Below are 24,076 nucleotides of genomic sequence, written 5' to 3' on the forward strand. Positions count from 1 at the left end.
GAGGTTACCATGAGAAAAAGATTGAATAATCGACGAAAGGATAACGTTCTACGAGTCGGGGCGTGGAATGTCAGAAGCTTTAACGTGGTAGGGAAACTAGAAAATCTGAAAAGGGAAATGCAAAGGCTCAATCTAAATATAGTAGGGGTCAGTGAAGTGAAGTGGAAGGAAGACAAGGATTTCTGGTCAGATGAGTATCGTGTAATATCAACAGCAGCAGAAAATGGTATAACAGGTGTAGGATTCATTATGAATAGGAAGGTGGGGCAGAGGGTGTCTTACTGTGAACAGTTCAGTGACCGGGTTGTTCCAATCAGAATCGACAGCAGACCAACACCGACAACGACAGTTCAGATATACATGCCGACGTCGCAAGCTGAAGATGAACAGATAGAGAAAGTGTATGAGGATATTGAAAGGGTAATGCAGTATGTAAAGGGGACGAAAATCTAATGGTCATGGGCGACTGGAATGCAGTTGTCGGGGAAGGACTAGAAGAAAAGGTTACAGGAGAATATGGTCTTGGGACAAGGAATGAAAGACGATAAAGACTAATTGAGTTCTGTAACAAGTTTCAGCTCGTAATAGCGAATACCCTGTTCAAGAATCACAAGAGGAGGAGGTATACTTGGAAAAGGCCGGGAGATACGGGAGGATTTCAATTAGATTACATCACGGTCAGACAGAGATTCCGAAATCAGATACTGGATTGTAAGGTGTACCCAGGAGCAGATATAGACTCAGATCACAATATAGTAGTGATGAAGAGTAGGCTGAAGTTCAAGACATTAGTCAGGAAGAATCAATACGCAAAGAAGTGGGATACGGAAGTACTAAGGAATGACGAGATACGTTTGAAGTTCTCTAACGCTATAGATACAGCAATAAGGAATGGCGCAGTAGGCAGTACAGTTGAAGAGGAATGGACATCTCTAAAAAGGGCCACCACAGAAGTTGGGAAGGAAAACATAGGTACAAAGAAGGTAGCTGCGAAGAAACCATGGGTAACAGAAGAAATACTTCAGTTGATTGATGAAAGGAGGAAGTACAAACATGCTCCGGGAAAATCAGGAATACAGAAATACAAGTCGCTGAGGAATGAAATAAATAGGAAGTGCAGGCAAGCTAAGACGAAATGAGTGCAGGAAAAATGTGAAGACAACGAAAAAGATATGATTGTCGGAAGGACAGACTCAGCATACAGGAAAGTCAAAACAACCTTTAGTGACATTAAAAGCAACGGTGGTAACATTAAGAGTGCAACGGGAATTCCACTGTTAAATGCAGAGGAGAGAGCAGATAGGTGGAAAGAATACATTGAAAGCCTCTATTAGGGTGAAGATTTGTCTGATGTGATAGAAGAAGAAACAGGAGTCGATTTAGAAGAGATAGGGGATCCAGTATTAGAATCGGAATTTAAAAGAGCTTTGGAGGACTTACGGTCAAATAAGGCAGAAGGGATAGATAACATTCCATCAGAATTTCTAAAATCATTGGGGGAAGTGGCAACAAAACGACTATTCACGTTGGTGTGTAGAATATATGAGTCTGGCGATATACCATCTGACTTTCGGAAAAGCATCATCCACACAATTCCGAAGACGGCAAGAGCTGACAAGTGCGAGAATTATCGCACAATCAGCTTAACAGCTCATGCATCGAAGCTGCTTACAAGAATAATATACAGAAGAATGGAAAAGAAAATTGAGAATGCGCTAGGTGACGATCAGTTTGGCTTTAGGAAAAGTAAAGGGACGAGAGAGGCAATTCTGACGTTACGGCTAATAATGGAAGCAAGGCTAAAGAAAAATCAAGACACTTTCATAGGATTTGTCGACCTGGAAAAAGCGTTCGACAATATAAAATGGTGCAAGCTGTTCGAGTTTCTGAAAAAAGTAGGGGTAAGCTATAGGGAGAGACGGGTCATATACAATATGTACAACAACCAAGAGGGAATAATAAGAGTGGATGATCAAGAACGAAGTGCTCGTATTAAGAAGGGTGTAAGACAAGGCTGTAGCCTATGATGTATCATGCAGCATAACTTGCTGTGACAGTGCGAGAGAGAGACAAAGATATTGTTTATTACTCTGTAGCGGTCAGCGCTCACATAATTATTCTGAGGATATAGTTTTTTGTTTTGTTCTTGTTAAGAATTTTTTGAGGGGAGGAGAGCCATTCTTGTGATGTAAAAATCGACGCCATTGCGAGTTTGTGATTCATATTGTAAAATATAAGTGCATATGGAAGGAAATCAGTTAATAGAACAATAAAAATATTGTTCATTTCAAGAAGGTACGTCTTATTATACACCCAGCGATATACTGCTATTGTGATCTACTAATATCCCACAGCTGAGAACAGTTCCGACGGGAGCGTTCAGTTCTCGTGAAATAGTTCGATGTTTTCTTCGGAAAAGAAGTCACTTCATGGATCATTCAAATCCACAATAGTAACTGGACATTTCTCAGAACTGAAAGCAATCTGATTGCTATGCAACAGAGCCCGAAGAATATTTCTCCGTACTTTGGTTACCACTTTCAGCTCAACACGGTATCTGCAGCATCTGGAGCAGATTTCTACAACAGCGGAAGAGTGTAATCGCTATCAGTTTCACACACCGCCCTGTGTACGCTGTATGTATTTACCCACAACAGTGAACAAACAGTTACTCACACACATAGAAGTCAATACTAGGTGGTGTGGAGAACCATTTCAGTATAAAGGCCCTGTAGAGCTAAAATAGTAATTAGCCTAGTAATAATAGGAGTCTTTATAAGCCTTTCGCCCCTACTCTTTAATCTGTACATCGAGGAAGCAATGATGGAAATAAAAGAAAGGTTCAGGAGTGGAATTAAAATACAAGGTGAAAGGATATCAATGATACGATTAGCTGATGACGTTGCTATCCTGAGTGAAAGTGAAGAAGAATTAAATGATCTGCTGAACGGAATGAACAGTCTAATGAGTACACAATATGGTTTGAGAGTAAATCGGAGAAAGACGAAGGTAATGAGAAGTAGTAGAAATGAGAACAGCGAGAAACTTAACATCAGGATTGATGGTCACGAAGTCAATGAAGTTAAGGAATTCTGCTACCTAGGCAGTAAAATAACCAATGACGGACGGAGCAAGGGGGACTTCAAAAGCAGACTCGCTATGGCAAAAAAGGCATTTCTGGCCAAGAGAAGCCTACTAATATCAAATACCGGCCTTAATTTGAGGAAGAAATTTCTGAGGATGTACGTCTGGAGTACAGCATTGTATGGTAGTGAAACATGGACTGTGGGAAAACTGGAACAGAAGAGAATCGAAGCATTTGAGATGTGGTGCCACAGACGAGTGTTGAAAATTAGGTGGACTGATAAGGTAAGGAATGAGGAGGTTCTACGCAGCATCGGAGAGGAACGGAATATGTGGAAAACACTGATAAGGAGACGGGACAGGATGATAGGACATATGCTAAGACATGAGAGAATGACTTCCATGGTACTAGAGGGAGCGGTAGAGGGCAAAAACTGTAGAGGAAGACAGAGATTGGAATACGTCAAGCAAATAATTGAGGACGTAGGTTGCAAGTGCTACTCTGAGATGAAGAGGTTAGCACAGGAAAGGAATTCGTGGCGGGCCGCATCAAACCAGTCAGCAGACTGATGACCAAAAAAAAAATACAGTTCTGCCACTGGGCACAAGAGAAATTACGGGACGATGACAGATTTTTTGCACGCTTTCTATTTAGCGACGAAGTGTCATTCACCAACAGCGGTAACGTAAACCAGCATAATATGCACTATTGGGCAACGGAAAATCCACGACGGCTGCGACAAGTGGAATATCAGCGACCTCTGCCGTTTAATGTATGGTGCAGCATTATGGGAGGAAAGATAATTGGCCCCCATTTTATTGATGGCAATCTAAATGGTGCAATGTATGCTGATTTCCTACGTAATGTTCTACCGATGTTACTACAAGATGTTTCACTGCTTGACAGAATGGTGACGTGCTTCCAACATGATGGATGTCCGGCATACAGCTCGCGTGCGGTTGAAGCGGTATTGAACAGCTTATTTTACGACAGGTGGATTGGTCGTCGAAGCACCATACCATGGCCCGCACGTTCACTGGATCTGACGTCCCCGGATTTCTTTCTGTGGGGAAAGTTGAAGGATATTTGCTATCGTGATACACCGACAACGACTGACAACATGCGTCAGCGCATTGTCAATGCATTTGCGAACATTACGGAAAGCGAACTACTCGCTGTTGAGGGAAATGTCATTATACGTATTTCCTAAGGCATTGAGGTTCACAGACATCATTTTGAGCATTTATTGCGTTAATGTGGTATTTACAGCTAATCACGCTGTAACAGCATGCGTTCTCAGAAATGATAAGTTCACAAAGGTACATGTATCACATTGGAACAACCGAAATAAAATGTTCAAACGTACCTACTTTCTGTATTTTAATTAAAAAAACTACCGGTTACCAACTGTTCGTCTAAAATTGTAAGGCATATGTTTGTGACTATTACAAGGCCCTCTATCACAAAGCGAAACAAGTGGTCCAACTAAAACATTCATATTTCTTTACGTACTACACGAATCTGTAATAAAAAATGTTGGTTCCTGTTTAAAGAAAACGCAGTTGATATCCGTTTGGCCTATGGCAGCGCCATCTAGCGGGCCAACCATAGCTCCATCTGGTTTCCTCCTTCAAGCTTGACAAGTTTCGTTCTTTGTAGTTTCTTCGTTTGACGCTTATTTCGTGAGATATTTGGCCCGGTCACGAACAATGGACCACCCTGTATAACTGTCGTGCGCTTTCTTCTTCATGACAATTTTCAGCCGCATTCTGCAAGGGCAATGAAGATGCTACTGCATCGTTTTCAATTGGAAACGTTTGATTACCCACAATACAGCCCGTAATGGTCTCCCTCTGAGTGTCAGCTCTGCTCGCATGAACCGCTGGCTGTGAAGACGCAGGCCGCGGTGACCGAGCGGTTCTAAGCGCTTCAGTCCGGAACCACTTGGCTGCTACGGTCGCAGGTTCGAATCCTGCCTCGGGCATGGATGTGTGCGATGTCCTTAGGTTAGTTAGGTTTAAATATTTCCAAGTCTAGGGGACTGATGACCTCAGATGTTAAGTCCCATAGTGCTTATAACCATTTGAACCAATAAAGCCAACATTTTAACACAGACTACGAGCTGTAGGCCAGCGTAGAGAATTGGCAGAAAGCGCTGGCGGCTGCCTTCTTTAACGAGGGTATTGGAAAGTTGGTACAACGCTACGACAAACGTGCAAGTCTGATCGGCGACTAAGGAGATAACTAGCTGGAAGTTGCAGCTAACTGTTGCAAATAAAACAGTTTATATTTTTACTGTGGTTTCCATTTCGCAACGTATCGTTCCTTACTTTCCTAATAGCCCTCGTATACTATAGTACCCTACATATTGATGTCAAGGGAATCGTGAATACTATATTTGACTAATCACAGTGCGCACAGGGGCATCTAAGCAAAAATTATTCTCGCGTTTCACAAGCGAATGGAATCGAAAGAAATCGTAATGTGTTTACAGTGTAAACTACACTACGCCATGCGCTTCAGTGATTTATAGAGAGAGGTTGTAGATGCTGTACGTTGTACACGCTTGCATTATTCTTGTCATACTTTCATATATAATTAGCGCTATTGCTGAAACATTATCACTGCACGGAATTAGTTTTTGTATATATATGTTGCAGAAATATGCCATGGTAAAGGAATGATAATCGCATAGTTCAGCTGCTTCGAGTTCATTGTTGTCATAAAAGTGCAAGTGCCATCATATTCGACAGTCTCTCCTCTTCAACCATTTCGTCAACGCCCTCCACAATTCCTTAGTCACTTTGAGAGGTGCCCTCTCACGCTGTCCTTCAACGTTCCTATTCTGATATTGCAGTAATGTTATTCCCGCCCTTCTACGAACCACTCACACAGATATTGCTGCGACTCGTAAGCAACACAGAAACTAAGCGTCTGCTCAAATCTCACATACCGCAGCAGCTTTCATTCCAAACGTTTTCCTGAACTGGTTGATTACAAACACTTCCCGGCTGGGTCGGAGATTTTCTCCGCTTAGGAACTGGGTGTTGTGTTGTCCTTATCATCGTCGTTTCATCCACATCGACACGCAAGTCGCCGAAGTGGCGCCAACTCGAAAGACTTGCACCAGGCGAACGGTCTACCCGACGGGAGGCCCTAGCCACACGGCATTTCCATTACAAACACAGTTATTTGTAAATATTGCTATACTCAGCATATACCGAAGAAATGTTTCAGAATTTCATCAACAGAACAACCTAACGAGGGTTGTCTAGCATAGTGCTAATTACATCATCGCAAAGTTTACAAGTATTTTCGTCATTCGCTTTGGAGATCCGAACGAATCTCATGTGTACGCATTGCTGTGCCCATAGGTACTGGAGTGGGATGGCGTGTCGCTGGTGGACCGAAGCTTCGAGGAGGTGTGCGCCATCATGGATCGTTCCGGAGAATCCGCAGAGCTGCTCGTCGAGCACGCCACAGACTTGTGAGTCTGCACCATCATAATACTTCACTCACCAAATTCTGCCGTTTAATAACATGCACGTCTAACAGACCCAATACTCCCGTAAGACTGGTAAATGACACTGATATTTTAAGTAAAGAACTCTCTCTGCAGATTTGTATCGTCTGTAATGAGAATACTTGTGTTTGGTGCAAATTTTTATTTGTGATTCACTGAATAACCAGGGGATACAAGAAGACATTAAAGTGCAGCAATTTAGAACTGTTACGTAGTATATAGGCAACAGCCTTGCCGCAGTGGATACACCGGTTCCCGTCAGATCACCGAAGTTAAGCGCTGTCGGGCGTGGCCGGCACTTGGATGGGTGACCGTCTGGGCCATCATGTGCTGTTACCATTTTTGGGATGCACTCAGCCTCGTGATGCCAACTGAGGAACTACTCAACAGAATAGTAGCTGAGTATGACATGGCGGTCGGATGGTCTCGATGGGCCACTAGTGGTCTGAAGACGGAGTGCTTGCTGCATAGTATATAGCTTCTTAGTAACATCTGTGGGCTCAATATTTCAACGTTTCTTGGTAGCTCGCAGTTGTATTTGTTGCTTATAACTGTTGTACTTGATGATGGTGTGATTCCGAAACTGGTAAACTGTATTATATTAGCTTCAGATAAGCGACTCGTAAGTAGATAATTAGCAAAATATCTGAAGTTCTGCTAGTACTGTTTTCATTCTGTCGGTGTAATGATCTTTATAGGATCATGTGCATATTCTCGTTCGAATCATGAATAGCTAAATTTCTCATTTTCGCATTTTTTCATACAGGTACAACTAAGAGAATCGCCGTTAATATATCGTATCTTAAGCGTGAAGAAGTAGGCTATGTTTTGTTGTTGTTATTTTGTATATTATTACATGTTCACTCTCTTAGAAATGCGTCATCCACAACAGTGTTCACTGTAAGCACTTTTAAACACGCAAAAGTTAAAAAATCCTAATGATTCCATTTGTGCATAACTAAGGAATATTGTTTAGTAGCAAGACTGAAGTGGAATTACATTTGCGTTTCAGACATTAACTTAAGATTCTTTCACCATGTTGAGAAACTACTCTCTGTAAAAGTCTGACTGCGGTGCCACAAAGTATTTAATCGTTTTAAAAGAATTGCAACGCTTATGAACTATCATTTTCAAAATTGTTTTAAGCAGTAACAAGTCAGACTTCGATAACACAGTTCTCTACCATGGCACTGTTTAGCTACCTTTTCTTTAATTTATTTCACTGTGTTTCGGATATTTATTTCAAATACTTCTAGGTGTACGACATGTATTACGTTGTTGAGAGGAAGCCATATTCCGCAAATAGCTGTAGGTGGAATACGACGTCATTTTAACAATTCATACAGTCTGCGCACCCATTTTACAAGAAGTTAATGTAATATATCCGTCTACTGTAACTCACTAAATAATGTCTTTTAAATGAAAAGAAATATAATATCACGAGGAACAGAATCAATAGAGAGGAAACATAAGCAAGACAAGAGTAACCCGAGTATACATCTCAAGTGCAGATAAAGTAAAAAAAGAATACAAAGACAAAGTGTACAAATCAGACAAAAGACAAAAGACAAAAGGAATAGAAGCAGAACACTTATGAATGGAAATAATAATAGATTGGATATGGTGATGATGAAACTGCAAGAAAATAGAAACAGTACCTAGGAAAACAGTATAGCTTAGAAGAACTGTCTCAAAACACTATTGAGGATGAAACAGAGGTAAATGCAGTTAGCTCCGAAGAAACTGAAAAACAGCAATTTCCTGTTACGACAACATTCCAGCTGAACTCCTTAGGTAAGGAGGACATCAAATAAAAATTGTTGTGTTTAACTTCGCATACAATATGCATGAACAGGGGAAGCTGCTCACAGATCAGAGAAATATTTGTTGATACTCATTCCCTAGACAACAAACGCCAGAAAATTTGGAAATTTTAGAACTCTGAATCTAGTAATTCATGATTCTAAATGGTAACCACAATTGTCCTAAACGGTATATAGCACAAAGCTGAAGCTATAAATCTCCGAAAATGAGTCTGAATTCCGCAAAAAAAAACATTTAAAAAAAAAACAATACAAAGAAGTAGCTCTAAATTCAGCTGCACAGAAACTACTACTATTTAGCTACATACATTGCTCTCATAGACGTAATAGAAGCCTCTAATAATTAACATGGGGCAAAATGTTTGATGACAAGAAAAAAGCCGAAACAGACTGTAGTGAACGATGAGACAGCAGCTACTGCTGGGAAAATAAGCCAAGAAGTGCCGATACGAAGAAGTGTTCGAGACAAGGTTGTACATTATCATTGATTACAGTTAACCTCTAAATATAAAGGATATTCAAATAAAAACGAGACCATAGAAAAAAGGTGAGTAAGCTTTTTATTATTTCAAAAGTAATCACGTTAACTTTTAATACATTTATCCCACTGTGAGGTAAGATGATCAATGCCTTCATAGAGAAATGTCTGTGGTTGCCTACGGAACGATGATCGTACATAGACATGCACCTCCTCTTTTGTAGTCCTGTCTTGCTCTGTTGCGTGTAATATTACGGTATATTGATAATATTTACTTTATGGACCGCCTGACAGCAACTTAATGACACACAATAAAGGCGAAACGCGTATGACACTAAAATTTTGTTTCATTCAGTTGCTGACAGACGTTCCATAAAGTAATTACACTACTGGCCATTAAAATTGCTACACCAAGAAGATATGCAAATGAGAAACGGGTATTCATTGGACAAAGATATTATACTAGAACTGACATGTGATTACCTTTTCAAGCAATTTGGGTGCATAGATCCTGAGAAATCAGTACCCAGAACAACCACCTCTAGCCGTAATAACGGCCTTGATATGCCTGGGCATTGAGTCAAACAGAGCCTGGATAGCCTGTACCGGTACAGCTGCCCATGCAGCTTCAACACGATACCACAGTTCATCAACAGTAGTGACTGGAGTATTGTAACGAGCCAGTTGCTCGGCCACCATTGACCAGACGTTTCCAATTAGTGAGAGATCTGGAGAATGTGCTGGCCAGGGCAGCAGTCGAACATTTTCTGTATCCAGAATGGCCCGTACAGGACCTGCAACATGCGGTCGTGCATTATCTTGCTGAAATGTGGGGTTTCGCAGGGATCGAATGAAGGGTGGAGCCACGGGTCGTAACACATCTGAAATGTAACATCCACCGTTCAAAGTGCCGTCAATACGAACAAGAGGTGATCGAGACATGTAACCAAAGGCACCCCATACCATCATGCCGGATGATACGCCAGAATGGCGATAACGAATACACGCTTCCAATGTGCGTTCACCGCGATGTCGCCAAACACGGATGCGACCATCATGACTCTGTAAACGGAACCTGGATTCATCCGTAAAAATGACGTTTTGCCATTCGTGCACCCAGGTTCGTCGTTGAGTACACCGTCGCAGGCGCGGGGTAACCGCAAGGGTAACCGCAGCCGTGGTGTCCGAGCTGATAGTCCATGTTGCTGCAAACGTCGTTGAATTGTTCCTGCAGATGGTTGTTGTTTTGCAAACTTCCCCATCTGTTGACTCAGGGATCGAGACGTGGCTGCACGATCCGTTACAGCCATGCGGAAAAGATGCCTGTCATCTCGACTGCTAGTGATACGAGGCCGTTGGGATCCAGCACGGCGTTCCGTATTACCCTCCTGAACCCACCGATCCATATTCTGCTAACAGTCATTGGATCTCGACCATCGCGAGCAGCAATGTCGCGGTACGATAAACCGCAATCGCGATAGGCTACAATTCTACCTTTATCAATGTCGGAAACGTGATGGTACTCATTTCTCTTCCTTACACGAGACAGCACAACAACGTTTCACCATGCAATGCCGGTCAGCTGCTGTTTGTGTGTGAGAAATCGGTTGGAAACTTTCCTCATGTCAGCACATTGTAGGTGTCGCCGCCGGCGCCAACCTTGTTTGAATGCTCTGAAAAGCTAATCATTTGCATATCACAGCATCTTCTTCCTGTCGGTTAAATTTCGCGTCTGTAGCACGTCATCTTCATGGTGTAGCAATTTTAATGGCCAGTAGTTTATCATCAATATACCGTAATAATGCACCTCTTCGTCCGAAGCAAATTGACGGCCACCAATGTCTTTCTTCAGTGGTATAAAAATATGGAAATCGCAGGGAGAGAGATCAGGACTGTATGGAGCATGTTTGAAGGAGTACTCACAATTGACAAGGTTATTTCAAGAACGCTGCAGAAGTTTCCCTTAGAAGTCCTTACACATCCTCCATACAGTCCCGATCTCTCCCCATACGATTTCCATATTTTTGAAGCCCTGAAGGAAGACACCGATGGCCATCAATTTGCTTCGGACTAAGAGGAGCCTGGCTGGGTACAATCATGTTTCCGTAATCTTTCCGAAACATTTTTCCCATGGAGGCATTGGCCACCTTGTCTCTCAGTGGGATTAATGATTATGGCGGTTACGTCGATCACTTCTGAAATAATTCATATTCACTTACTTAATTTCCATCTGTCTAGTTTTCATTTGTTTGTCCCTTATAAAAGAGGTACTTAGGCAAGACTCACTGACAGGTGTCCTAATATAGGTCAAAGAAAGGATATTTTAAGCGATGCACGTGATGTACCTGTCATAGATTAATGTGCAGAAGACCTTAAAGCAACGTTAATTATGAGGAAGAACGTAGTAGGAAAATAAATATGTCCAAAACAAAAATAATGGTATGTGATAGAGAATAGAAATCAAGTCCGATATTACGTAGGAGCTACTTGAGCTAGTTATTTCTGTTACTCATTCATTAAGAAAGATCAGCAGGGATGGATGGAACAAGGGAGAAGTCAGAAACAGAATTTTTCAAGCAAGAACTGTCTTCAAAAACAAGTAAAATATCTTCACTTCAAAAAGCAGGAGAAGGTTTTTGTAAGCAGTCTTATATGTTTTGCCTGTGAAGCCAGGACGCTGGGAACTGAGGAATACACGAGCCTAAATTCTTTTGCGAAGTTGTGTCATAAACGCACGCTTAAAACAAAGTGGACTGACACTGTTACAGACGAAGAGGTCTTCAACGCAGAAAGTGAGAAGAGAAGCCTGTGGAGATGTAGTCAAAAGTATAGTACAGCTTACTGGCTCTCTAATGAGACACGAGGGACTTCCGAGCAACTTAATAGAGCAGTATGTTAATGAAAATAGGGCTACAGGAAGACTAAAATTGAGCTGGCCGCTGTGGTCGAGCGGTTCTAGGCGACGGACCGCGTGACCGATACGGTCGCAGGTTCGAATCCTTCCTCGGGCATGCACGTGTGTGTTGTCCTTAGGTTAGTTAGGTTTAAGTAGTTCTAAGTTCTAGGGGACTGATGACCTCAGATGTTAAGTCCCATTGTGCTCAGAGCCATTTGAAGACTACGATTATGATACACAGACCAAATCATGCTCACATGAAATTTAATACCTACGGAAAAATGAATATGAAATTGGAAAGACTGAAGAGAAGAGATCTGCAGAAAATTTCACTGGTGCAAACCAACCCTCGGATTGATTTCCAAAAAAGAACGGCGCAGTTTGACGATGACTGTGCGCTTCCACTTCTTCAGTAACATGTCTGCAGCTGTACATGAGATTCCCTTAAAAAGTAAGTTATGCATCATGATAGCAGGCCAACTAACTTTCAATAACTTCAGTGACCAAGACCGCTGGCGCTATTTTTCAAAATAGCCACCAGGTCCCTGTCAGAACGTTCTACCAATGTTTTAGTACGTCGGTGATAGAAATCCACTCGTTGGTCAAGGAGCCATTCGAAAACCTGTCTGAAAGTCCTAAACGTTGCAAATCTCTTTCATCCCCAGATGTTTTTCCAGACTGTCGAAAATACGGCAGGATTTTGTATTCAAGGTGCCTTACATCCTTCATGTAGTTAGTAAACAAGATTTTTATTTGTTTATAAAGACAAAGCAGCATCCTTTCTACACTGAATAGCCAAATAAACTGGTAAATTTGTCTAATATCGTGTAGGGCCCCCGCGAGCACGCAGAAGTGCCGCAACACGACGTGGCATGGACTCGACTAATGTCGGAAGTAGTGCTGGAGCAAATTGACACCATGAATCCTGCAGGGCTGTCCATAAATCCGTAAGAGTACGAGGTGGTGGAGATCTCTTCTGAACAGCACGTTACAAGGCATATGCTCCATAATGATCTGTTTGGAGAATTCGGTGGCCAGCGGAAGTACTTAAGGGTCTCCGGAACGCCCTATACTTGCAATGTCAAAATAACGCTTATAAATTACATCTTTCCTCACAAAGTATTTGAGGTAGGAAGTTGAACTTTTTACAGATTATTTATTGGAATATGGGCTACAACTTAACAAAGGAATTTTACAAAATTTTGTTCAGTTATTAAAGATGATTTTTTTCAATTGTAATGAAAATTCACAACATTTTTTTGCAATTTTTTATTTATATATTCAAAAATATACAGTTTTTTGGAAAAAGGCTGTGTTAAATTATGCAGAAGGTACTGTGTAACATTTACTGAAAGTTTGAAACAAATATGTTTGGAAGATCCTTAGAAAACATGTAATTAGTATGAGAAAATAAAAGTTTTGGGAATCGAGCGACAAAGATTGGACTAACTTTTTAGTGCATTCCAGGTCCATAGGATGGATTATCTTCATCCTCTGCAAACTCCTTCTCCAGCTTCCTCTTGTTCCTCCTCCTGTTTACTCTTGCTTGTATTTCTAGACTCTTTACAGCCCTGTCTGCAGCCCGAAGGCGTTCCTTGTCTAAAGCAAGCATCGCTCGTACCATGTTAGAACCCATCTTCATTCCCATATTTCTAAATACCTTGCACCTTACAATGTTGCCATCATTGAAAGTCGCAACAGCAACTTTACTTTTACTCATTATTATACTTCAACAAAACAGAGACTCAAGAAACAGAATTAATTACGAATATTTTCGAGATAATGACAGCGTAAATAAACATGAAACAATCGACAATCACACCAGCGATATATATTGAACCATCACAGGTTAGCCACAACACATACTTTATCTCACATCACTAAAATGTACCTGATGAACACGGACGTTAATAATAACACCATTTGACAGCAGTTTAACAGCGCCACAGTGGGTCACGCCCATGTAGAACACATTTCAAAAAAAATTTAAAAATAGCTGTAGTCTTCGGAATTGAATAAATTATATATCTATTAAAAGGTAACAGTCTGCAGATTCAGAAAACGCAAAAAAAATAAAAATTGAACTTTTCATGATTTTGAGCCTTTCCGGAGCCCCTTAAACTCAGAAGAGTGTCCCTGGAGCCACTCTATAGCAATTCCGGAAGTTTGGGGTGTCGTATTGTCCTGCTGGAATTGCTCAAGACCGCTGGAATGCACAATAGACATGAATGGATGCAGGTGATCAGAAAGGACGCTTACGTACTTGTCACAGTAGTATCTAGACGTATCAGGCGTCACATATCGCTCCAACAGTACACGCCCCACAACATTGCAGAGCCTCCACCAGCTTGAACAATCCCCTCTTAACATGCAGGGTCCATTGATTCATGAGATTGTCTCCATCCGCTCGATAAAATTTGAAACGAGTCCCGTCCGACCAGGCAACATGTTTCCATTCATCAGCAGTCCAATGAGGATACTGACAGGCCCAGGAAAGGCGTAAAGGTTTGTGTCGTGCAGTCATCAAGGGTACATGAGTGGGCCTTCGGCTCCAAAAGCCCATATCGATGATGTTTCGTTGAATGGTACTTGTTGATGGCCCAGCACTGAAATCTCCAGCAATTTGCAGAAGGTATCCACTGCTGTCACGTTGAACGATTCTATTCAGTCGTCTTCGGTCCCGTGCTTGCAGGATCTTTCTCCGGCCGCAACGATGTCGGAGATTTGATATTTTATCGTATTCCTGATATTCACGGTACACTCGTGAAAGGGTCGTAGGGGACAATCCCCATTTCATTGCTACCTCGGAGATGCTGTGTCCCATCGTTCTTGCGCCGACTATAACACTGTGTAAAAACTCAGTTAAATCTTGATAGCCTGCCATTGTAGCAGCACTACTGATCTAACAGCTGCGCCAGATACTTATTTTCTTGTATTGGCGTTCCCGACAGCAGCGGCATATTGTATCTTTTAAATACCTCTGTATTTGAATGCGCATGCCTATACCGGCTTTTTGGAGCTTCAGTGTATATACATATAAATCAAGCAGCCTTGAAACACGTGAGGCAGTACTGATCCTACGACCTATCTTAGAATATAGGTTAAGCATTTGTAGACTTAGCGAAATCTTTTGACAGTGTTGACTGGAATACACCCTTTGAAACTCTGAAGGTAGCAGGGGTAAAATACAGGGAGCGAAAGGCTGTTTATCATTTGTACAGAAACCCGACGGCAGTTATAAGAGTCGAGGGGCACGAAAGGGAAGCACTGTCTGAGAAGGGAGTGAAGCAGGGTAGTAGTCTACCCCTGATGTTATTCAATCTGTATGTTGAGCAAGCAGTTAGAGAAACCAAAGAAAAATTTGTAGAAGTAGTTAAAGTTCAGGGAGAAGATATGCCTACTTGGAGGTTTGCCGACGATGTAATTCTGTCAGAGGCAGCAAACGACTTGGAATACGGATTGAATAGAGTGTACTATTTCTTAAGAGGAAGACATACTGTAAGATGAACATAAACGAAAGTAATACAGGGGTAACAGAATGCAACTGAATTAAATCAGGTGATGCTGAAGGAATTAGATTAGGAAATGAGATACTTAAAGTAGTAGAAGAGTTTTACTATTTGGGCTGCACAGTAACTTCTCATGATCAAAGTGGAGAGTAAATGAAAAGTAGGCTGGCAATGGCAAAAAAAGCGTTTCTGAAGAAGAGAATTTTGTTAACATTGAAAATAGACCTAAGTGTTAGGAAGTCTTTTCTGAAGGTTTTTTCTGGAAATTATGGAACTTAAATGGACGATAAACAGTTTAGACAAGGAGGGCATATAAGCTTTTGAAATATGGTGTTGGAGAAGAATGTTGTAGATTAGGTGGGTATATCACATAACTAATGAGGAGATAATGGGTAGAACTGGGGAGACAAGAAATTTCTTTCACAGCTTGACTAAAGGAAGGGATCGGTTGATCGGACACATTCTGAGACATCAAGGGATGATAAATTTAGCACTGGTGGGAAGTGCTGGGGTGTAAAAACGGTAGATGGAGATCGAGAATTGACCACAGAAAGCAAATTCAGAAGGATGTAGGTTGCAGTAGTTATTAGAAGATGAAGAGGCTTGTACAGGATAGAGTAGCGCGGAGAGCTCCATCGAACCAGTCTTTGGACTGAAGACGAGAACAACAACATTCCTTTTACTGGTCTGTTAAACTTCTTATAGGGGACGAACATCCAATATCAGCTCAAATTTCAGCTTAGAATAGCTATTCGTACTGTTCGCCTTGTATGAGTGGAATGATCTTTGTAAAATCTTATATTTTTATTTTTAAATTAAATAATACTACAGTAAGAAATTCGAAATATTTGACCTTGAAAGTTAACCCTGTGGGTACTGTATAAATGATTGAGGATGAAGTAAAATTTAGTACAACTTTTATTTTTAAAAAGGAAAAACAGACATAAATTATACAAAATAAGTTTTGATTGAATACCGTAAGCAACTAACAGGTAGTTTAAGACAACAATAGACAAGTATCCTCTGTGGCAGAAGTGAGTCAAGTATTCTGGCCCTAAAAATGTGGATAACGCAATCTGAATTGATCTGACACTGAGCAGATTTTGACTGGTCAAATCTACTGTAGTTTCACTACACAGGTGCAGCTGAGAGTAAGTGGTGATTGAGATCGGTACGCCCTGACAATGACGGAGCGGCGGTACGTTACCCTGTTTGCTTTGTGAGGCGATCTAACTTGCAGCTGGCGAGATGGGAATGGTGGAAGTGAAACGTAAGACAGCACCTGTGAATCGATCTCGGCCATGAAAGAAATGCAAAAATTCATGGTCTAGCTATCAGGCAGACGGCTTGCAATTTACTCTCTACCAGAGCTCTGAAATCACGGCAGATTTCAGTGTGTGACTCACCTGTTCACTGGACTTACCAAGGACTAATGTGGCTCTCTTATATGACAGAGTGCACAAGGGTACCAAATGTCAAGACTGGTAAATCAAAAACGAATAAGTGTGCCCTCAGCAAATGAGTAGTCCGAGATGTTTGAAGTCACACCGTCGGTACAGTAAGAACTTCACACTCCCCAGTCTAAACTACTCACGAGTGAAGTCAGTCTCAGGACAGGTCCCAAGCACCGGCCACACATGCCAGAGCTTCGACCAGAAGTGCCCTTTCCAGGCCAAAGTCGAGCACCCAAGTGCCTCGCACCTCTCCAGAAAAAAAAAAAATCCATTTTCCCACAAAGTGCACGAACGACACCACCTCCACGCCGTCTTGAGCCAATCTCAGGGCTCTAGAAGCGCTAAATATCCTCTCCCAATTGACAGCACAAACTCATGTCAAATCAGGGCAAGAGTTACGAAACCTGCGTCTCTAGAAAATAATTAAACCGTCAATTACAGGTTTTTTTACGTTTTTGTGGTGGGGGAAGATGATTTTCTCCAAAGTGCTGTCGCTTCCCATGCCAACAAGTGAACAGATACAATCTTAAAGAGCTTATCTAAATCGCCTGTGCCTTGGAGCTTGTTAGTCCTAGCTATGAGGTGTAATAAAGATTCTGTCTCTAGACATTTCTCAGACGCCGGAGTTTCTTACACAACTGAGGCAGCTGATGGAAGTGGTTCACAGGCCTATTTGCAGTATCAGTGAACATGAAAACTTGTGAATTTTTTTTACGCATGGTTCTGCACACAATTTCTGATTTACGACTCCACTGTGTAGACACGCTCCTTGAGTCCATCCCCCCCCCCCCAGCCCAGCATTCCGCTTGTGCTGGTACAGGTAGCTCGGCATTGTTCTGCTGGAGACCTATCTCAAGGAGGGGCTGCCCTGTCTGCACTGTATGGCTGTGGGCTTGTCCGGCAAGATTTACTGATGCATGGGCTTGCCACCAATTGCTTTCAACTCTAAACATGCTGTTTCTACGAGCTAAGAACCATAAAAATACCTCATGCTTTTAGCGCCCTACCAGGCTCCATCAACATCTGCTAAGGCCTTTAACTTTCTAGAGTCTCGCTCAAGGTGCATCAGGTTGTAATAACATCTTTAATAATTGTCTGTTTGCGGAAAATGAGTGAGTAACTTGTCCTCTCTCAATCTGAACATGGAATTTCCAGGGAATATTGTTCTGATGTTGGAAGGCTAAGTATTATGAAGCATCCTTCCTGACTGGAATGTCTAACATGGCAGATATTTATCACAATATGATTGGCATATGACAGTGACTAAAACCAACAATTACAATAATGTTGAAGCAAGAGAAGAGCATTTCAATAAATATAAGTGGACAAGCATTTCCACTCTTAATATGGGTTATGGTGAAGGGAGAGTACTGTATTTCGGAAGTCTTTTCATGCTTTCCCCTGTAGCCAGCCCTGTAATCGAAGTTTAATGATGGCATTCACTTTTTATGCGATGCATTCTGTTTTCTAAATTTGCAACAAATACCCCGGAAGATTAGGCTTTTATAAACGTGAAAACATGTTCAAAGATACAATGTGGTCACATGCCTAGGAAAAATATTCTATAGGAGTTTTAAAGCGTTGCTGTCGAGAAAATCTTGCTGTTACTATTCTGTTACACACCAGTAATCAGTACCTGAAATCAAGCAGAAGTACCATCAAAAGTCAGTTACAAGTTAAACGTATTTTGAAATAGAAGCTTTTAAATACAACTCAGATTTCCATTTTCAAGATTGCGAAGACATTAACGGAACGCAGTTAGTTCACGAGTTCCGTGGTAAAAGAGCTCCTTCTGTTTCAAAGTGCAAGATAGTGCACGACTGATAAAATAGTGTTTAATCGTCTACATGTTATACAGCTAATTTCAAAACGTATGGACTTTTGACAAACTGCCTATTGGCTTCTGTCTCGGGTTCTTCGGCCGACGTTCATCTAATGATTTTTCGGACGTTTCGCCAGCACGAGTGGCTGGCATTGTCAAAGCTTCACCCTCCATTGCCGGTGGTGAACTGACAATGCCAGCCACTCGTGCTGGCGAAACGTCAGAAAAATCATTAGATGAACGTCGGCCGAAGAACCCGAGACAGAATCCAATAGGCAGTTTGTCAACAAGTGGCCACGAAAGCCTTAACAATTTTGTATATGGACTTTTACTTGCCATAAAATTCTGTAACTGAAGAATTAACAATATATCCAAATAGGTTTAATATACTATTATATAGCACTTAGTGCGTAGAACTCGAAATTTGCAAGTGCTTCACAAAACACAACCTTATTTCTGGCAAAACAAAAACTGTAGAAAATGGCGGAAAGTGCTTATGGCGGTCTCAAGAGCGAATGCCTTCATGTGATTCTAAAATCATTCCCTAGACTGAAATACCGACAGAAAACATCTTGTGGTCCTAGATACCCAATCCTGTACGTACCATACCCTCCTTACTATTCGCTGTCACACGTGCTGTAAGTATGTTCTCTGTGAAGGGGTCTGGGAACTTTGTTGAACCAAAATAATAAGCCCAGTGCGAAATCATATGGTTTTGAACGACAGGAGGAAAGTTAAAGGTCCGATGAAACTCGCATCATTATAGACGGAGCATTTTTAGTTCAGTTGGACAATAATGAGGTAAGAAAAAAACCATGACTTTTTGAATAAAGCGTCGCGTTATTCGCACGATCTAAATTAGAGAAACAGCTGTTACAACCAGGATGACTGCATGATCATTGAACCCTGATCGTCCCAAATAGGACTCAAGTTGCTTAACTAAAGCAACAGCTCGCTGTGTTACTGTTTTTAGCTCCCAGGGCTCAGGCCAATCTGTGACCTGGACACATCGTACTATGTAACATGTTGTTTACTTGTCAGGTTTCTTTGGTTTAAATAACAACTTTTTATCACCGTGCTTCCCTGTGTGATGTTTTCGTATTGTTGTTAGACAACTGCTCTGACACTGAAATATGAAGAATTAGAGGTTTTTTTTCTGTTTCAGTCGCATGTGTGACCTGCTGGACGAGCCGATTGCTAGAAAACCAGTTTCTGAGTCACTGGGGTCGCAGCTTGGTAAGTGGGTCTTATGTCTGTAGTACAACACGCAGTTATTTTAATTCTCTCTAATTAGAATTTGAGTAGATGGCAGGTATTTTCAAGCGACTCCGTGTGTGTAGTTATTAGTGACGACAGATTAGAACACAGTTTGAATACTTAACCCTAATCTGACTGGAAGGTATTGTTTTAATGCCTTACCTGTCTCTAAATTATTATAAACCCTCTGTTGAAGAGATGTGAACTCTCATGTAGTATGTAGTTGTAACAAGCTGTAAATGGTACTACCTGTTCTTTTCAGTACCTTTGCACTTAACTGAATAATCCTTAACCAAGGCCCAGAATTGTTCCAGAGATCAGTGAAGACATAATTTGCGATGTGTTGTAGCTATTAATCGAATATATTTACATTTCGTATGACCTAGTGAGACAGATTTCCAAACGTATCGTGTAGTTTAGGCAGTATTAAAATCTACAAATGTGTACCCAATTAATGGGAACTATACTGTATGGGTAAGTATTACAGACGAAAGAACTGGTATTATACTCACCTGCCAATTACGTGTCACACGACTCATCAGGTAATTAATTCTCTTCAATGTTATTGCAGTAATAGATAACTTCTGAACTAATGGATAAGATGGAAGGTTTGTCGTTAGCTGTATTTAATATGAGCGTGTAATACGTCACATACTTGTTCTCTATAACTAGTTTGAAATCTCTTTAAAGACCATCACTTATGTAAAATGACATATTTTCTGAACTGGAACTGTGGCAATAAGAACGCGGTAGACCATATTATATTTTAACACATAATTATTTTTATTGCTGCAAAGCGTACAAATATCTTTGTATTAAGACGACTGTAGTCTACCAGAAAGTAAGAATGAGTGGGGCTTTAAAATGACCGTAATTAATTTCATTTTATTCATTAGTAATCAACGAGTCATGGCAGTGTCGGGAAGGATTCATAGTCCGCGCCATCCTTTCCTCCGTACCGTTACGTAAACTCTGGCCAAAACCAGAGGTAACGCGAATTTTCTAATATTTCGTTAAGTTATATGTTATAAAACGTCTGTCTCTTGGAACAGAATATCGGAAATTGTAACACTGACATTTCTGGTCGACTGTTACTGCAAGGAAAAAAGATAATTTGCCATATGCTATGTTCTGTATTGTTTATTATGGAGTGTAGCTGCTGAATTATTAGAGGATCAAAAATGGTAGATGAGTCTAACTGACCGCAACTATACTTGGAGCAAGTATAATGGAAACTGACAGAGGATGGATAGCAACATAACTCACATTGACCACAGTACTTTCCAAACGTGTGAGACAGTAGGCAGCTTTGTGCCTCAATCATTCTGTTACGTTTTCACTATCTTGAAAAATAAACTATCGAAAATAAACTTACATAGTTTGCAACAACTGTAGTGAACTCTCAAGGAGCAACTTAGTTTGGTCCCTTGAGACATTTCTCTGTAGTGTTGTGATCCTATTGTTATATTTGTTAGTCTCCAAGAAATGAGTTACAGCGAAAGTTTAAGCTTAAAGTTTAGGTAACAAGTGCTCCCACTTTGCTTTGAAATGAGCCATTTCAAATTGCCGATTGTTCTTCGGGCGTGGAGCATCTTCAGCAGCCGTGGACCTCAAAGCCACCCCACTAGATCACAACATACCATCTGTTATTAGTTTTAGCACAAATGATTCAATGCGGGTTTCTTCCTTTCTGATGGATTTGTGTAATGGTCGTTATACAATTGTTGTGAAAACAAAACATTCATTCCGTAGCGAGTCGTTGTTGTACAATGTAGTAAACGATTGCAACGCTCAATTAATTATCTTGTTTCTTTGTTTTTGTATATCTTGATAGCTATAGCCCGTGTGGCGAAGGAAGTGCCCTGACAGTTAAAGTGGTTGTAAGCGACTGATTCGCGTGCCTGCCACAACTAACATCTCTACGGCAAAGCCTCAACGTTGCCGAAGCTCTATAGAAGACACTGTTTTGGTCACGTAGATTCTGCACCACTGGCAGTCTATCCAACTTCGCAGCTGAAAGCTGGCAACAGCGCTGCCACTTGTCAGGGTTCTTCTTTCATCATAATGAGTATAGCTGTATCGTAATGTTCATATATACTGCATTGAATGGCTTTATATAAAGAAAATTTAACCAGTTTAATGCTTATAGAATAATACAATGTTTTATATTAGTCCCACTACAGGGTACTCAGACCGGTGAGTCTTTTTCAGTATTTTTTACATGTTGATTATTTTTGGTGAGTTACAAGCACATTTGCCATTGTCAATTTAGAGGTATTGTACTCAAAAAGCTTCGACAACAAATAAGTATGATATGAAGTGGGCCTGTTTTAAGTCCGCTGTAAAGCTATGACAAAATGGGAATTTACCCAGATGATTTTATGTAGATGTTTCTTATGATTAAAAGCCTTACCAACAGCGAGAAATGTAACAGCTTCAGTTATAGTGTATAGTGCTCTAGTACGTAACACCCACTTCTCTCCGAGAAAACTGCTGAACACTTTTCTGTATGAGTTCTGTGCAGACAGCAAATAATCTGAAATAATAACACGCCTTAAGCTTCGACTGCACACCATTTTTCAAACTTACCAGTGTTGTAACATATCTGTCCGCGGCGTGCTCGGCGATGCTTGCACACCGCTGCATTCCTGACAGCGAGATGTATCTTGCGTGCTGAACTTTTGATTTTTGTGTTTCAGAAGCAGACCAGGACAAGACGCCAACCTCACCGACGCGTCGCAAGCTGCCTAAGACCCCGGTATAGACAGTAGCGTAGTTAGCTGGCACACAGCGCACTTTCATAGCTCTCACACACTCAGAGTCGGCCTTTCCAGAGGGAAAGCACTGGCGATGTGCATCTACACGCCCCCACAACACCTCTCGACTCGAGTGCACCAGCATTACAGTCTTTCAATATTTCTCTTAGCTGTTTCGTAAGTTTTATAGACTGTTGGCCCCCGCTACAAAAAAAATGGCAGTTAGAGCACACTCCTCTACTTCCCCTACACATTTCTTAAGACGTTTACACAATATTTTCACAAAACTCTCTATATCTTATATTTTATGCAAAGTTTGTACAATTATTTCTTTAATGTGTTCATTAGTCAACATAACAGTGCAGATGTACCTGTATGTGGAGCTGGCGTGAACAGGCTGTGAGACTGATGCAGAGTCTATATGAAGCACACGAACATATCTAACGCAGTGCATAATTCTATAATTTCACAAATGGATATTGCTATTACAGCTTAGCGTATAATTCTTCCACGCACTCAAGCACTTTATTGAGATCTCTCGCAGCAAAGTTCAAGACTCGTCTCACAGTAAAACTAACACAAGCACAGTAACCAACTTACGCTGAGTAAAGACAACAACACTTCTGGCTGAGATCAGTGTGTGACAGAATGGGAAATTTGTCGCTGTTTGTGCTCTATCCGACAAATATTTTCCACAAGAACTTTATCAAGCACATTAATCTCGAAACTTTCGCTACACACTGTGGTATATATCACAGTGACGTTGATACAGGTTTATGTAGTTTCCTGACTGAATCCATCACCTTTGTATCATCCGCTGCTAACCTATTGGGTACCACGAAAGACATTCGGAAGTAGAGTACACTATATAATTTCGGTTTCAAATTTTATGATGATCATTCGGAAAATGTTGACAGTGATACGTCTAAGTAATAGAATTAACCTGCTGCTTTATTTTAAAGTAATTTTTTGCTATTAGAAACAATTAACTAATTCGCGAACATTATGTGTGTGTTAAGAAGTACTTTGGGAGAAATGCTGGAACACACATGATGTATGAAAATTGGGGCAAAAAACTCAGAATCTCATTGCTAGTAGGAAAAAGAAATTTTTAAGTTCACACACTTTTAATGTGGGATAGAATCGCTGCTGTTCACAACATCTTATGGTTTCACTTATTACCTGTAATGTCTTCATGCTGTGTTTGTAGACTTCGTTCTGAGTCGTGGTCTGTTATGAACTGCAGCTATTTGTTAACGCTGTTTACATTAGTATGTGTCGCGCTTGCCCTTAGTAGTCACCTTGTTCAACATTTTTTAATTCAGCTTCGAAAGAAGCAACGTCTACAGCGATACATTAATTTACTAGTAAAGTTGTTCAGCTGATGATGATTTCTGTAGATTTGTTCAAGTGTTCACTTAATATCTTCGTATTACTTACATGCATCGTATGTCAATAGACTTTTGACAAGAA

At 40.9% G+C, this 24,076-nt stretch overlaps 1 protein-coding gene and 1 pseudogene across 1 annotated transcript in view; both read left to right on the forward strand.

The window, feature by feature from the left end:
• LOC126176362 (uncharacterized) overlaps positions 1 to 22,655 on the forward strand; it is a 1,325,137-nt gene extending 1,302,482 nt beyond the window's left edge. The window contains exons 12-14 of the mRNA XM_049923517.1: positions 6,460 to 6,572; positions 19,756 to 19,826; positions 22,547 to 22,655. Of these exons, the coding sequence (XP_049779474.1) occupies positions 6,460 to 6,572; positions 19,756 to 19,826; positions 22,547 to 22,611 (249 nt within the window). The 3' untranslated portion in view covers positions 22,612 to 22,655. The remainder of the gene's footprint in view (positions 1 to 6,459; positions 6,573 to 19,755; positions 19,827 to 22,546) is intronic.
• On the forward strand, positions 6,830 to 6,947 carry LOC126177276 (5S ribosomal RNA; annotated as a pseudogene).
• Positions 22,656 to 24,076: the final 1,421 nt, after the last annotated feature.

The sequence above is a fragment of the Schistocerca cancellata genome, chromosome 3 (assembly GCF_023864275.1).
Source record: "Schistocerca cancellata isolate TAMUIC-IGC-003103 chromosome 3, iqSchCanc2.1, whole genome shotgun sequence".
Lineage (NCBI taxonomy): Eukaryota > Metazoa > Arthropoda > Insecta > Orthoptera > Acrididae > Schistocerca > Schistocerca cancellata.